The sequence below is a fragment of the Conger conger genome, chromosome 12 (genome assembly GCF_963514075.1).
Source record: "Conger conger chromosome 12, fConCon1.1, whole genome shotgun sequence".
NCBI classification, from domain to species: Eukaryota; Metazoa; Chordata; class Actinopteri; order Anguilliformes; family Congridae; genus Conger; species Conger conger.
The window spans coordinates 28,120,864-28,137,993 of NC_083771.1; the positions used below are offsets into that span (position 1 = coordinate 28,120,864).

Below are 17,130 nucleotides of genomic sequence, written 5' to 3' on the forward strand. Positions count from 1 at the left end.
CCTAACACCTAACCCCCACATGCTCCTGACGAGCTGGTTGGTGCCTTGCATGGCAGCCTATTGCCGTTGGCGTGTGAGTGTGTGTGTAAATGAAAGGCATCAACTGTAAAGCACTTTGGATAAAAGCACTATATACATGCAGTCTGTTTACCATTTTACCATTTACAGAGGGGAAAAGAAGTGATCTTGGCCGTGGAGCCGGGGAGGAAAGTGTCGATCTGGCCCTTTCGGCCCAGAGTAATGCGGTTTTCTTTTCTACCCATCAGTTTAATTGATCAATCAATTGATTAATGAACTTAATGTATACAACTGGCCATTGATGACTCTGTCCAACGATGGCCACTTAGTCAAGGAATCTTGACAGAGTTCTTGACCCAGAATGTTTGCGTATGCTAAAATGAATCAGTGAGAAGTTAGACGTGGGAGTTCTTTAATCATCTACACCAAAGGTGCCAAACTGAAGCCCTGGAGGGCCGCAGTGTCTGCTGGTATTCATGGTTTCCTTTCAATCAGCAGCCAATTAAGGCCTTGGAAGCAAAGCGTGTGGACTCTTTAGCCAATCAGCAACTTAATTTAGCCTCCATGTTGGTCACAGTTATGACATGGTTTCTTGGTAAAAAACTGACAACCTGCCCAATTTTATAGTGTCAAGTCCCTCCTTTCCCAAGGTGTCAGTCGGGATTTTCACACAGCGACTGGGAATATAGTAAGAAAAACAACATTTTCTTTCTCTTCCTCCTGGAGGACCAGTAAGATGGCTGAACATGACATAAAAATATTTACAGACATTGGATCAAAGGACAAATTCCAGTTCTGAGAAAGGCACAGTAAAATTGTGCCTTTAACGGAGAGCTGCAGTTACGTGACCGGCCCGTCAAAGTGCCAGACGGGTCTGTTCTGTAGCCCACAATGCACCTGGAGATAGCTCCCCCTGGCTGCTTCCATGAAAGACACTGCGCATTAAAATCCCCATCGTACAAACTTCTCATAACCATGCACTAGTAAAAGAGGAGTCATGACACCGGTAAGTCTGGGCCTGGAACACAGCCATTCAAACCCAGCCAATATCCTCTCATCACATCACAAATCTTTCCGCACACATGGAGCCAACTATTCCCTTAAAGCTCTCGCAATCCTCTCTTGCTCTTGAATATACCCCAAAAAGAAAATTTATACATTTTTTGGGAAACGTACATACATTCTCACTTGAGCCCTTGCATCAGTCAAATCAGCCAAAGACCATATTATTATGTATTATGTTTTATTGTATATCCACAGACTGAGGGGATTTAAAGAGATAATTGTATTTATTAAAATAAAATCTAAACCCCTTTATTTTATTCTATTTTGCGGACTTCTGATTGGCTGTGGGTGCAATGACACGTGGCAGAGGGAGAGGCTGCTTAAAAACAAAACCAAAAATGTATATTTTAATAAAACATTGGCACATTCATAATAAATGCTCACTAAGCACACTCCTTAGACACTCTGTGTACTGATTTGCATAGATAATTCATACGCTGAAATAAGCCCGCACACCCACAAAAAATGCTGTGGTGGCGTGGCATCCTCAGGTTTTTCAGTGAAGGGCCGGGTATTCATAATCTAACGGAAGTGAAAATGCTATTGATGGATGTGCGTGTGTAATATTTGACTTCCCATTAAAACACGTGTGAATGGAAACGTATTACATAAACACATGCGTGGCACACACAAACATACAAATGTAGAAACACACATGTGCATGCACTCACTCACACACACAAACACGCACACGCACATGCACACGCACAGTGTAAGTACGAGGTACAGAGGTGTGCTTGTTTACCTTAAGTACGATCTCATTGACTGTGGCAGCATCAGACTCAAAGTACAGGGGCTTGTAGTCGTGATTGCTGAGATACGTCACCTTGAATATAGCATGACCTGCAGGGAGAGGAGAAAGAGGTTACATTTCTTTTACTCTTTTTTTCAACCACAGTCATCAGTTATTTTTTTCATGAATATGTTACATCCACCAAAATGTGCCATGGACAATCAAATACAAATAAATAATCTCTTAATCTCACAGAGAAATCCCTTATCCTGGTCATGGTGATGTTATTTTAGAGGGAGAGAGTGCGAGAGAGAAACACAGAGAGGGTGACCCCAGCAGGACGGGGGGGCACTCGTGTGGTGTCGGTCCGGCCCGGCGGCACGGGCACGGGGAGCGTTCTGAATCTGCTCCCAGCAGCAGCATCAATAACGCGGGAAATTACAGACGTCTGTCCCTCACTGCGGGGGCCCCATCCGGCAGACCGAACACATCCGCGTCTAATTAACAGCTCAATCACAGACAATTCATCTCCTACGGTCTGGGCCTGCATCCACAGCTGCGTTCCCACTGCGCGACCCAGCGAGGACAGAGACACGCACGCACACGCATCCCCTCACTCCGACAACCCCCGCCACCGTCCTGCATACAGGACGCGGCCGGCCATTCGGGCTGTAAACCTCAGCCTGTACCCTGGAAGGATACAATTTCAACAGTCTTGACAAAATCTCAAATTTTGGTCTGATACAATCCTAAAACTTCCCATATAGTAAGAAATGATCTACAGTGGGCTCTGGAATTATTGGCACCATTGGCAACAGAAATGAAGAAAAAAGGCTGCATATAATAAAAAGCACAGATAATAATCTAGATGTTGCTCCTGTTTTATCCAAAGCAGCAACAACTGAATAAGGGTCTCAATTCTTAAGCAGGAGATGACATGTGGCTCACTTTAAAGAGATCACCCTGAACACATGGGTGCAGGCCACCTGGGAGGGCTTGTGAGTATGACTGGGCATACCGAGGCCAGACCAAGATCAAGAAGATTCAAACAAGGAATGAAATGGACTATGATGGGTGAGCAGACTCGCAGGTTTCAGTCCTAGGCGAGTCGCAGCTGCAGTTCACCCTGAACGACTTCAGCAACCGCGCGGTCGTATAAACGGACGATGTGTACAAAACAAACCCTACGCAAGTCGCTGCGCACGAAGCCTCAGTAATCTTCCGTCCTCAAATGACACTGCCCCCCCCCCTCCCCCAAAGACGTGGGCCACAGTTTTGCATGCAAATAACAGTGCAGTAGTGAGCAATTAGCCAGCTGCGCTCTGAATGCAAAATGTGGAACAGGCGAGGGAAGATGAACTGGTGTGGCACGCGGGACGAGGGACGTCAGCTCTGAGGTTCGCCATCCAGTCAGGCACCTGCGGGGTCGTACACGATTGCAGCTCACGCCTCCCCAGGGCAGCTGTGCTCTTCCACACGACCCAACCGACACGGAGACAAGCGCAAGGCTGCTCGCCTCAAGAGCCAGGACAGAATTTAGTGATGGTTCTGGACAGGCAAGTTACATTTTCTGAGATTTATTCCTTCCAAAATTCGTCCACTCAGACCGGCCCTAGTGAGTTTGTGCCGTTATTGTACTAAACTGTACTGTCCTCTCAGGTCCTCTTAGCACTCATACTTGTGTTTGATTTGCACTTCATTGTACGTCGCTTTGGATAAGAGCGTCTGCTAAATGCCATGTAATGTAATGTAATGTAATAGGTCAGTGACTATGGAGTTAGCTTGAACAGTCTACACAGATTCAGGGTCCGCCAAAAATGGCAACTGACATCTGAATTCCCAGAATTTGGGAGGATGAATCTCACATCAGTGTCAACCGGGTCAGGGTCATAGTTTATGAGACAATCCATATAAGATTTAAAAATCCTGCACTGGCTCCAATCGCAGGTCCTTCTTCCCGGAAACTGCTCTTCTCTACTCTGGCCCCCCAGTGGTGGAATGGGCTCCCCACTACAACCAGGACCACAGAGTCTCTGCCCGCCTTCTGCCACAAACGCTGCTGTTTAATCTGCGCCTTCACTCACCTAATACTGATCTCCTATGCCAGATGTAAAGCAGCATGCTACTGGACACACTTCATTCTCAGACTCCCTGCTGCACACACTAAGTCACTTGGCTTCACATTGCCGGTTTATGCATTTACTACTTATAAGTTACGCATTAACAGCAGCCAGCACTTGGTCCCTTAAACCTGTAAGTATGCACTTCTGGAAGCCCCAGGAGATGAGAGCATCTGCTAAACGCGCAAGCAAAGCGGTAAACGCCCTGGAATGAAGCCACGGCGGCGAATGGAGCATGGGAAAGCAGGACCGCCCCCGGAGGCACGAGGACATGCGGGAAGCCTGGAGAGGAGGAGTGTTCATGCGAGCGTTTCATTAAGCCCGACTGCGCTAGTGAAGCGGCTCCTCATTAAGGCCAAGCCGGCCTCTCCTGCCCTGCGCTGGACAGCCTGGTCAATGTCCGCGGGGTCCGTATCCCCACAGCTCTGTACCAGCCCGCCATCCAGCACCTGTAGTTTTCCAACCAGCCGGAGGTGGAAGGTCTACGGTTACTTAGAAACCTGTTATTCCGAGACTGTATCAATTTCAGAATTCCCTCAGCCTGATTTAAAATGTCTGTGGATCTCTGGCAAGAGGCGCCTGCACGAAGTGAAGAAATTGATTCTTTTCATCATTAATATTAATAATAATAGTATTTTATTATCATTACGCTAAGTTTTGAGTTGCATGCAGAGCACAGATGAAACGACAGCGCCTTTGCAATCTACATGTATTTTATAGTTCCTCTTAAAGTGAATAAGACCCCAGAAACTAAGTGAGGTGAGGTAACCAATCAATATCAACTGCTTTAATTCATCAATTAAATTCTGATTAAGTGAGAACCTGAACCCCCTGCAGCTCTCCAAGGCCAGGGTTGCAGAACTAGAGGCTGGATATGGGGTGCAAAACCAGGTCATGCCAATATCTGCAGGTGTGGAATTTCAGATCAGCACAATTGGTTATTTCAAACTGGTGAGGGGGGAAAAAAATATGTATTTTAAAAAGCAAAATGCTTTTGAGAACCATTCTCCACACAAACAGCTCCTACCCCACCCCCCAACACCGTCCACCTCATCAATCACGCCGCCCGTCTTCAAATACGAGCCCTGCTAATGTCACATCCACACGGGCTGAAGACAGATGACGAACACAATCTGCAACACTCTCCACAGGACAGACAAGCCCCCTTTTAACATGGCTGAGAATTCACTTTACTGAAAGCCTCGGGCACAACCGCACCCAGTCACAGCCAGTGCCACACTTTTCACCAAACCGTTTAAAAGACGCAGACCATGAGAGAAGTGTGGGAACATTTCTACCATGCACCACTTCCTCATTAATCACATTACATGACATTACATTACATTAGTGGCATTTGGCTGACGCTCTTATCCAGAGCGACGTACAGTTGATTAGACTAAGCAGGAGACAATCCTCCCCTGGAGCAATGCAGGGTTAAGGGCCCAACGGCTGTGCTGATCTTTTTGTGGGTACACCGGGATTAGAACCACCGACCCTGCGGGTCCCAGTCATTTACCTCAACCACTACACTACAGGCCGCCATGCGGCTACAGGCCGCGCCCCTCCACTGCGCTGTCTGAGGTGCGTTTCTACAGATCGTGCAGTCCAGTATCACTCAACACCATTTACCGCCAGCATTTACCCACAGTCTCCCACTGGCGTGTAACATGGATAAAAACCCATCACGAGGACTAGGAACGCGATGAGCCGGGGGGGGGGGGGGGGGGTTCGTCTGGGATGAAGGTTTGGGAATGAAAGGCAGACAAAAGGGCGCCCCTGTCCCCGTCCCGTTTGATGACAGCGCTCCCCTTCATCGAGGGAGAACAAGGCTGACCGCCGCCGCGACATCAATCACAGCTCGACCGGCGACGGGGGCGGAGGGGTCGAAGGTTAAAAGACGGGAATGAAAAAAGGAGTGGGTGGGGGGAGAAGAGGAGTGAGAGAGAGAGAGAAAGACCTCCCCAGCAGGTGCGTGTTAGAGCGTATTAGCTCAGGCGTTCATTAATCTTCCCGCTGTCTCCTTAAACCACTCGAGTAGAACGGTTCGATGGAGAGGCCTGTAATGGGAGGAGGCCCAGTGCCAATCAGCAGGTTAACATGGTGCTCAACCCCAGTGCACAGACGCAATGCATACCATTAAAAACACTGCGGGTGTGAGTGGGGTGAGAAAGAGAGAATAAGAGAAAACAAGAGTAGAATAGGGAGGAGAAAGACTGAGGGAAAGAACAAGAGGAGTATGGAGAGAATGAGTGAGGGAAATAAGAAAGGGAGGAAAAGAGAGACTAAGAATGAATGAGCAGAACAGGAGGCGATAACAAAATAATGTGATGTCACTGTTGTCCAGTGGTCCACGTCTCAGCTGTGCAACATGACTATTAAACAGCATTAACAGCATATTGCAGTTAAAGAATTTACCTAGATATGTTGCCAAGACACTTGCGATGTTTAAAAACCAATGTCCACAAAGACAGTAATAAGATACGTTATTCTACATCAGCTTGGGTGAAGCAATTGATTCTACGCTCTACATCTATCAGGGCTCATGATTACACATACCATACCGTTCAAAGGTTTGGAGTCACCTTTAATATGTTATTTTCTCTGTAATCAAACAATTCATACGTGGTCAAAGCACACTCAGAGCGTTTATTAAAGGGTATACATTTTGGTTTCACCATGTAGTAATTACCGCACTTTTTATATGTCTTCTCCCATTTCAATGTTTGAGAGAAATTTACATAATGTCAAATAAAAGTCATGTTTTGTATTTTGTTGCATATCCTTTGCATGCCAAGGCTTCCTGATGTCTGTGACCCATCAACATCATCACAGTCTGGATATCTTATTTTCAGGTTGTCCTACAAGCAAGACTAAAACTCTTTGCATTTGAATGGCTCTTCATGGGAATGTGGCTACGTCACATGACCAGAGACAGAGGAAAGAAATGAGGGCCACATACTTGGACTCTTCTCCTCCACCAGATCGCAGGCACACAGGAGATCTGAGTCGATGGAAATGGGCTTCTGCCGGATCCAGAACTTAGTGCTGGCCTTCTGGTTCGTGACAGGGTCGATCTCCACCTTCTCCCCAGAGATCCCTGCAGGGTGAGCAGTGAGATGGAGAGAAAGTTGAGTTTTAAAGCCACCTTATTTAGTCAACAAACAAGTCAGACAGATGGCACTTCATACTGCATTCCACCCAAACAGGAAAACAAGAAGACAAGACCAAAATAAGCATAAAAAGACAGGTTTTTGCAGAAACACGTCATGATCAAGGAGAAAGCAAGGCTATAAATATAATAAACAATCTGTCCCCTCCCACTGAACACACCATATTTTCCCCCCTAAAACTCCCACATATGATCTGTTTAGGTGTAAATCCTAAACAGCAGTTTGATTCTCTCTCCATGCACGATTTCTACTCAAAGAAATGGAGTGGTCTTCTCTTTAAGCACGAATCACACTGTAAATGCACGCTCCACTCATGAGAAGAAATGAAATGTAGACAACAGTATGAATCCTGGTTCTGGAGATCCACTCTGAGCCCAGGAAGGTTCCAGAAGGCAGGAGTGCCACGCATCAGCGATACTGTGGCCCGGTAATCCTGGGCGTGACTGCATCAGTCAGGTGGCGTGGCTTGGGAGCGTGGAGCAGGACCGGCACACAAAGCGTGCGCTGATTTATCGCGCTGTGCCGCGAGGCTCCGGGCCGGCGTGTACATCAGCACCACGGACCCGGGCCCATTTGGCAGGGAGATGCATACATCAGCTGCTCCCTCTCCCAGCCAAGGTCACCCCGCACAGCATCCATCTCTCCCGCAGCCCGTTCTCCGCCTGTCTCAGCTGTAATGGAGCCCGCACCAACGCGCTTCATCTTTCTCTTATCATGCCATGTACACATTTCAGCTCCTCTTCTCTGCCGGCAGATTGTTTTTTAATACCATTTTAAAGCCTTTCCAAATCCTTTTTTCTTTTCTTTTTTTATTACTTGGACTGGTCAACTTGTTCTCCTGATCTTGCACACAGAGAGAGTACTGACAGACCCGGGGTCAGAAGGAGTACTGACAGAGGGAGTACTGACAGACCCGGGGTCAGAGGGAGTACTGACCGAGGAAGTACTGACTGAGGCGGGGATAGACAGAGGGAGTACTGACATAGGGAGTACTGACCGAGCTGGGGGCTGACAGAGGGAGTACTGACAGAGGGCGTACAGACAAAGGGACTACAGACAGAGGGTGTACTGACCGAGCTGGGGGCTGAGAGGGAGTACTGACAGAGGGAGTACAGACAGAGGGAGTACAGACAGAGGGCGTACAGACAGAGGGCGTACAGACAGAGGGCGTACAGACAGAGGGCGTACAGACAGAGGGCGTACAGACAGAAGGTGTACAGACAGAGGGTGTACTGACAGATTGAGTACAGACAGAGGGCGTACTGACCGAGCTGGACGTCGGTGGTGAAGCGGAGTTTGTGGATCATGCTGATCTTGAAGGATTTGTAGTGGTGGCTGCTCAGCATGTCTTGCACTGTAGTGATGTCGATGGGCGGGTCTTCTTCTGAGCTCTCCTCTCCTCTGGAGCCTGGGGCAGGAAACAGAGCACTCACCGACCAGAAACATTTTAACACCAACAGACGTAAAAATGTCCAATGATAAGAACAGGACCATTTAGGATGGTCACTGTGAGATATATATATACTTTTTCTACTGTTTTTTCATTGTACAAGAATCTTACATCTATTAGGTTGTATGGCCGAGTGTAAGAAATATTAAACAAATAGCGGTCTCACCGCCATCTTCAAATGCATATACCTTTTAGAGATTGTGAAGCAAGAGAGATTAAAGAAAGGAACTGTGCAGTTGCAGTTGGTCCAGTGTGGGGCGGTGCTTGCTGGGCTCAGTCGTGGGACAGAGGAGCACATTCCCAGGTACTCACTGTTTTCTCGGACCAGACAGAACTCCAGCGTGTTCTGGCTCTCCAGAGTGCAGTCCAGATCCACAGCCACGTTGGGTTCTGTCTGCCTCTCCAGCCGGTACTGAGGGCCTGAGGAACAGAACCACAAACCCGGTTACAGACAGTCACCTCCGATAAACCTCATAGCTATTACCCCTACAGAACACGCAAGAGAGTTATGACCATTTCACTCAAGGCATCCAAGGAAAATGCCAGCTTGTGAGAGAGTGAGGTCTGAAATCTGATACTAAAATGATTTATGTTGTGACATTGGATACTGTTGGGAGCACACAACAAAAGAAAATAAATGATCCCTTTTTTTTTCTTTTGCATTTTACTAGAACTGTTAGGTTGGATTTAGGCCACAATTTCAATTTCAAGAAAGGCTTATTTTCCTTATCATAACCTTCCTCAGACATGGGCTGGAAGGTAATGGATGCCACACCAGTGTGACCTCTCCACCCGAGACACGTGCTAAAGGCTCAGCAGCTGCAGGAGGAACAGGCCTCTACAGTCCACCGTACATTTTACATTTACACCGTACAGTGCGATACCAACGCGAAAAGAGAATAAACCTGTGAAGCCTCCATGGCGACGGCATGGCCCTCGCCCCCTGCGTCCGCTAAGCGGAAGACGACGGCGGGATATCGAGCGGGTCTCAGGACCGATCAGCGGCTCGATGCTTCTCCCTCCCGCGCCGCCCCTGCTCTTTCCACCGATCACCTAAATTGATATTTTGTTTTCCTGTCTGACACGGTTCTAATTGAATTAGAGCTAATGAGGGCTTAATGCGGGGTCAGCCGCGGGGCCCAGCTCGCCTCTCTGTGCACGGCCTGTAGGGGGCGCTCCAGGCCCTCCAGCCCAGCGTCACTGTACTGAACACACACCTGCAACACACCTCTCGCCTCACCAGAAAGGCCTGGAATTAAGCAAAAGTCTGTGACAAAGAAAGAGTTCGGCTGGGATGGCTACATTTTACACTCCAATCGTAATGAAGTTCATTTTTCAGCTAGACACGGCAACTTGTTCCTCACTCCTGTAATCTGGAGGTGTCAGAAGAAAGAGGGGATATAAAGAGATACACAGAAGAGTAAAGCAGTGAAATGGAAAGAAAGACATATACACGTCGTATGTGTTTTATGTAATACAAACAAGAGACACACACACATAAAGTAAGCCTGTCTATCTAAATAGGGCAAAGACTTTAGGCCATCTTTACCCTTTAGTACAAACTGTACTCCCTTAAATGTCAGCGGAGCCCCTTGCAAACGTGTATCCTCTGTGGCAGCGGAAAGGAAAAGAATATTCCGCTAAAACCACAGGCCATTCCTGCACAGACGCGCTTCCTGTGACACGGAGGCAGAGACCACGCCATGCCGGAGGACCAAGGAGAGAGCGCAACACCTCTGTCAGCGCAGGAGCACTGAGGAACAGAACACACCACACACTGAGATGTGTAATCCATGGCATTTCACTGACGCGTGTAGTTATGGGTCTATAATCATTACAATTTGTTGTTTAGCTGACGATTTCCCCCCCCCCCAAAGCCTTACAGTTGATTAGACTAATCCCCCCTGGAGCAATGAGGGGTTAAGGGCCTTGTGTGTCTTATCATAGCTACACCGGGGTTTGAACCACCAACCTTCTGGGCCCCAGTCATCTACCTTAGCCACTAGGTTGACTAATTGTCTAACTGTGAGCATGTGTGGTTATGAGTGCCTGTGGGGGTGTGTGTGTGTAATTGTGTGCGTCTGTGACACAGGTCTGTATGTATGGGTGTTTGTGCATATGAGGGTGTGCGTTTATGCGCATGTTGTATAATAGGGCTTCCACAAACTTTTTTCCCCATTCCTTTTCCAATAACATTGAGGATAAACCTGTATTTTTGAGGGTTGTTTCTATGTATGCCTTTCACTGTCTGAAGACCTCATCAGGACATGAAGTCAGCAGTATGGGCTGCTAATCGTCTGCATTAACATGAGATGCTGACTTGAGTCGGGTCCCTAAATGAAAAAGGAAGCGCTATGACGTTGGGCCCTTCAGCCCTTAAGCCCAGAGAGAAGACTGCTAGAGGGGCTTCATCCACATGCAACTGTTCTCTCTGGCATTCCTTCCAGGGCGTCCTTGAGAAAGAGAAAGGTTTTCAACGGCCCTGCCCTGGTTAAATAAGATTTCAAAAATATGCGTTTCTTTGAAGGGGAGAGAAGAGCACAGTTAGAGTCGGGGCGCGGGGAGGGTCGGCGGAACATTCCGGTGTTTTATGCTGACGTGCGGGAGCTGGGAGCAGGTGATGTCACGGACCTGCACTCTGCCCATGCAGAGCGTCACCTTTGTAGGAGAAAAAAAAGAGGGCGAAAGGGCACAGCGTGACACGAAAAATCTGCAGACCGGGGGATTATATCTCGCTTTTTAAAAACCGGGCGCAAGCACCAAGTTTATTATTACGTTCACAGGAAGACTGATAATCAATGCGCAATGATGAGAGCAGGCTGTCAGCCCATCTAGTTTCCCCCCACTCTTGAGTACAGTCCACAGCATATCCAGCTTTAATAAACCCACTTGCGTATGTGGTGATTGAAACTGTGAAAGAGTAAGAAGGCCACTGGAAAGAAAGAGAGAGGGAGGGAGTGGGGTGGGAGGGAGAGAGAGAGCGAGCGAGGGAGTCAGGGAGCAGGCGAGTCCAACTTCTCAAGAGTAAATAAATAATCAATACTCATCTAAATGTAAATGAGGAAGAGGGTCGTTCTGGCGTTTCTATCAGCCGAACGGGTTTTTCCACTCTGCGTCTCAACCAAAGCACCACTTAGTGCACACTCCACGCCAACAAATAAATAACTCCCCACCGTCACCTGGGAGCGGGCGGGGACAGTGCCAGACCGAGAAGTTTCACACAATTAGCCTTTTCTGCCAGAAAGTTTCTAATGTGAACTTTTTTTAGTAAAAAAATAAATAAATAAAATAGTATAAAAGTCGTGCCTTTTCTCCCCCAGGTTCTCTTAGTCCACCTGGATTTAAGCTTCTGAATAGACACAAAGTACATATTTTTGGGCATATTTTCCCCATCAAAATCTTTTAAGAAATGGTACTTTGGAAAGTTGTTTTACCTCCAGGAAAAATTGATGCCATTGATAATATTTTCATATTTTCAAATTACAAACTCACAAGGTTTAAGCAGGTAGTGGTGGAGAAGAGATCCCAAAATAGATATGCAAGACAATTTCTGCAGAACTTGGCCCCAAGGATGCAGGTATATTCGCGATTAATACACAGGTATTTAATCTACACATTCATAAGCCAATGAATACAAAATAATAAACAAAATACAGCCTGCCCTGTTCCTCATTTGAATGCATTCCCGCTGCTATAAACAGGTTTTAAATAAAATCCCCCCAGGCTTTCCAGCGAATATGTGCATTTGGAAAGATTTTTCATGGTTAAATGTGCCAACCACAGAATAATACCCCTCCATATTTTGGCACCATCAGGAAATGGGCCACTCCAAATAAGGAGTGATGGTTTTAGGCTATAAATGAAACCCGCTAAATAACAATTCCTTGAAAAGTTATTAATTACAGACGTATTACGCAACCAGTACCCTCAAATAATCAAGACTACCGAGTGAGCAAAGGTCGGAATCTAGCCATAACCCTAATAGTAGATCGGGTCTTACTCAGGTAGTCTGGCGACACCCCAGTCTGCTAGAAAGTCTTTCAACCAAATGTAACTCGGTTTTCACCTCAATGTCAAGACATTGTTTCCTCTACTTTTCACATCAGAAATGTTCACTGGGGTTCACAGAGCTTGGCCCTCGCTCCAGATATCTGGAACAGTGATAGACTTCATATCGCATTGAAATTCATAGCCATCCACTCTGCACTTTGGGGAGCAAAACTCCCCATTTTACAAAGAAGTGATACATCTCGTTTTATGTGAGGAATCGTCTCAATGAAAAACAGCATCAAAGCTACCTGCTGGCAGTTGTGTGAAGGGGAACTTTCGGCAAACATTGTCTAATAGCGGTAACTCTCAGAGGATGGAGCGAACTACAGCTGCCACAGCTATTTATGTGTTGTATTTGTTGGAACCCTGCTAACCTTCACCGAAGCGGAACATGCACTCTTAAAACTATTATCGTATTTATTTTCATTCCGTCGAGTGATCGACAGTGATCATTATGGGGCGACATTGGCTCAGGCGGTAAGAGCAGTTGTCTGGCAATCTCGCCCGGGCTGTGTCAAAGTGTCCCTGAGCAAGACACCTAACCCCCAAATGCTCCTGACGGGAGGAACTGGTTGGTACCTTGCATGGCAGCCAATCACTGTTGGGTGTGTGAGTGTGTGTGTGTGTGTGTGAATGGGCAAATGAGAAGCATCAATTGTACAGCACTTGGGATAAAGGTGCTATATAAATGCCAGCCATTGACCATTTATGCTAAATCGCACCATTTTAACCACACAGGGATACGGAGTATGGCACCAAAGCCCAGACGGAAAAATACTCCTTGTACCCCCCCAAAAACATAGACAATTACTGAAAACAACATAAAATGCTCCCGAGTGGTATTTCAGTATTTCAGATTTCATATCCATGACGTCAGTCACAGTTACTGTTAAACACCAAAAGCAACTGCACATGCACCTAATCCTCCTCTACTTCAATCACAACTCACGTTACGACAGTGGTCAAGGTCATAGCTGGCTGGGGAGTCAGAGTCACTGTATGGAAGAGCGGTGTGGCTGAATCATCCAAACTGCCCACAAATTCCCATTCCTCCTCCTTATTATGTCCTCTCCATCTCTTCATCACCCCCTGCCCCCGCCCCCAGCTCATCAAACTGCAGCGAGCTGGTGAGGACCAAAAGGAGCACTGGGTATAGCCGGGCTCCAGACTCACTGCAGGAGCCCCACTGCCAGCAAGCTTCGTCATTACCATCACAACCATTAGCATCACCACCACCAACACCAGCACCATCAACAAAAGCGCTGTACCCATATTATCTTCATTATCACCGTGTCATCCTCATCACAGTCTCCATTATCATCTCCATTGCAGTATTCATCATCACCAGCACCATTATCCTCCCTAATTTCTATATCTTCCTCATCATCATCATATGTAAATCAGTACCATAATGCATGGTGGCCATTTCAACCTCCGATGATTGGCAGCTCAGAGCACACACCACACAGTAGTTAGAGAGAGGGCCCACGTTTAAATGGCATTTCCTTACGCTCAGCTGTGTGGTACGTTCGCAGGTCAAAACCACAGAGGACGGATGCAGTCCTTTTGCAGGCTGTGTCTGCTGCACAGTCAGAGAGCAGAACAGTGCTTTCACTAAGTGTGTCCATGACACAGTCAGAAGTGTTTTTGTGTGTTCACAGGGCAGGGCAGCCAGGCAGCAAACACAGGGGACCCAGGGTGCACAGCTTCAGGGCGGTCGTGGTTTGTTTGCTAGGCTAGAGCAGTTGTGGTTTGTTTGCTAGGCTAGGGCGGTCGTGGTTTGTTTGCTAGGCTAGGGCGGTCGTGGTTTGTTTGCTAGGCTAGGGCGGTCGTGGTTTGTTTGCTAGGCTAGGGCGGTTGTGGTTTGTTTGCTAGGCTAGGGCGGTCGTGGTTTGTTTGCTAGGCTAGGGCGGTCGTGGTTTGTTTGCTAGGCTAGGGCGGTCGTGGTTTGTTTGCTAGGCTAGGGCGGTCGTGGTTTGTTTGCTAGGCTAGGGCGGTCGTGGTTTGTTTGCTAGGCTAGGGCGGTCGTGGTTTGTTTGCTAGGCTAGGGCGGTCGTGGTTTGTTTGAGTGGTCAAGGTGTGTGTGCAGGGTCTGTCCATTACACACTCAGCGAGCGGTCATGATGCGTTTGTGGGGCGTGAGTGATACCTGAGCCCTTCTGCGAGCCCTTCCTCTTCTTGAGTGCTTTCTGCAGGATCTCCTTCATGGTCACCTTCATGCTGTCGACCGGGATGAGCGAGAAACCGTGAGCAGCGTTTCTGTGGGGACAGGAGAGCAGGCAACACGGTCATAATGACACTGGAGAACATAAGAACCTGAAACACTGCAGAACATTACAACATAATGACAGTGGAGAACATTAGAATCCTGAAACACTGCAGAACATTAGCACCCTGAAACACTGCAGAACATTAGAACATAATGACAGTGGAGAACATTAGAATCCTGAAACACTGCAGAACATTAACACCCTGAAACACTGCAGAACATTAGAATATAAAGACAGTGGAGAACAGTAGAGTATCCAGACAAGAACAGGCCATTCAGCTCATCCTGCCTTGCCTTTTGCTTGTCAATCAATAAAAATAAACTTTAATAGAAATGTAAAATAAAATACAAAATAATGTAGATATAATTAGAAGATAAATTAAAGCTAATAATAATACTAATAATAAACAAGTGAAACAGAAATAATAATAAGAACATCTGCCACTAAGGTAATTAGTAAAATAGAGAACCAGGCCATCCCCACTTGACTGGGAGGTGCTTTTCCTGCCTCTGGTCAGAACATCCCAAAAACAAGAGGAAGTGTGTGTTCCGCTGGGACATTTCATTCCAGGACACCGTCAGATACAGGATGCTGCTGACAAACCTTTTATAGCAAGCAGCACAGAGAGAGCGGCCTCTGAAAGGCACTTCATTTATGAAATAATGTACGCCGCACCCGCTGAACCAGATCACACGGCCCAGAGATCTGCACCACGATCAATCATTCCCTCGGCAATTTCCCTGCGCAGAGGGGAAATCTATCACACGGCTGCGGTTTCACAATACTGAGTCTTACTGGAAAAAGAGAGGCGCTTCCTAGAACTGCCTGCTTTGTCTGCACTCTATGTTGGTTCACTTTATAAGTTAATTAAATGAATAAGTAAATCATGAAATGTTGATATCCCTGCAATATCAGCACTGTGGTATGTGGAAATAAAATCATTACGTTACATTACATGGCAGGCATTTAGCAGACCCTCTCATCCAGAGCGATGTACAAAGGAGTGCAGATCGAACACAGGGACAAGTGCGATGAGGACCCTTGAGGACAGTACGCTTCTGAAAAGCAGAACAGTTCTTATCACTGCACTCAGGACTTGGGAAGGTGTGGTCATGTGTGTTGGGTAATGATATAGCTGGGGCATAAGCCTGTGACAGCAGGATCCTGTCGCTACACAAGAGCATTTTTTTGTTTTTTTGTTTTTTGCATTCCGACATATCCATATCCAATTCCCACCATAATTTGGAATGTCAGTTATTGGCAACTGCAGCTACGTTCATGAAATGGACCCCTCACTGACCCCTCCTATATCCTGGGCGACGCAATCACAATTTTTACTTCATCCTACGGAGCGACCAGCCACAGTTGGCACTGGCAGTCTGGATTAGATCTGAGACACTGGGGCACATCCAACCGAATGAACCAGCCATCTTATTCCACCCACCCACACAAGCATGTTGCATATACACACACATAAACAGACAGACCAAGTGTCAGTGTCAGCAGTGCTATACTGATCCTCAGCCTGTGCTGTCAGCATGCTGCATGAGCCAGCAGACCCAGGACCCCCCTGAGGGGCCAGACTGTGATCCCCGGGCCCCGGCGTGACGTGGCGTGGTGCGGCCCTGGGCTCCGAGTGCCAGCCTGGGCCGGGCACAAAGACAGAGACGCCTCCCGAGGCCCCATTAGTCATTATAATTCAACTAATTAAACAGAGCTTCACAAAAGCCTTTGGTATAAATGAGCACGGTGCCTGAGGCCGGGAGCTCGGGTACGAGTCCCTGCAGGAGCAACACGACCTCAGACATCAGTGAAGCCACTGAGAGCGGAGAGCCAACGGCAACATCCCCAAAGCCCCTGTCTGCAGGGGGAGAACGGGGTACGCCCATGAGTGCGTCTATATGTGCATATGTACACTCGGTGAGCACTTTACTGGGTATTTATTAGACTATTTTAGAGGTGCCCTTCAGCATACCACTGTTGTAAGACATCGTTATTTGAGTTACTATCATGTGCATGTCAGCTTGAACTAGTCAGGCCATTCTGCTCTCTCATTGAAGGCATTTTTGCAGCTCACTGGATGTTTTTTGTTTTTCGCACCATTCTCTGTAAACTCTAGAAGGTTTTATGTGAAAATACCAGTTCAACGGTTTCTGAGATTAAACCACTCCATCTGGCACCAACAATCATTCCAAGGTCAATGCCTCTTCGATCATATTTTTTGTCCATTCTGATGTTTTGTCTGAACAACTTA

The 17,130-nt window shown here is 47.2% G+C and overlaps 1 protein-coding gene across 2 annotated transcripts in view; it reads right to left on the reverse strand.

Moving 5' to 3' along the window:
- mapkap1 (MAPK associated protein 1) overlaps positions 1 to 17,130 on the reverse strand; it is a 37,290-nt gene that overhangs the window by 606 nt on the left and 19,554 nt on the right. For both annotated transcript variants that reach the window (XM_061262796.1, XM_061262797.1), the window contains 5 exons: positions 14,756 to 14,865; positions 8,869 to 8,976; positions 8,374 to 8,514; positions 6,896 to 7,033; positions 1,829 to 1,926 (listed from right to left, as the gene is read on the reverse strand). In XM_061262796.1, the coding sequence (XP_061118780.1) occupies positions 1,829 to 1,926; positions 6,896 to 7,033; positions 8,374 to 8,514; positions 8,869 to 8,976; positions 14,756 to 14,865 (595 nt within the window). The remainder of the gene's footprint in view (positions 1 to 1,828; positions 1,927 to 6,895; positions 7,034 to 8,373; positions 8,515 to 8,868; positions 8,977 to 14,755; positions 14,866 to 17,130) is intronic.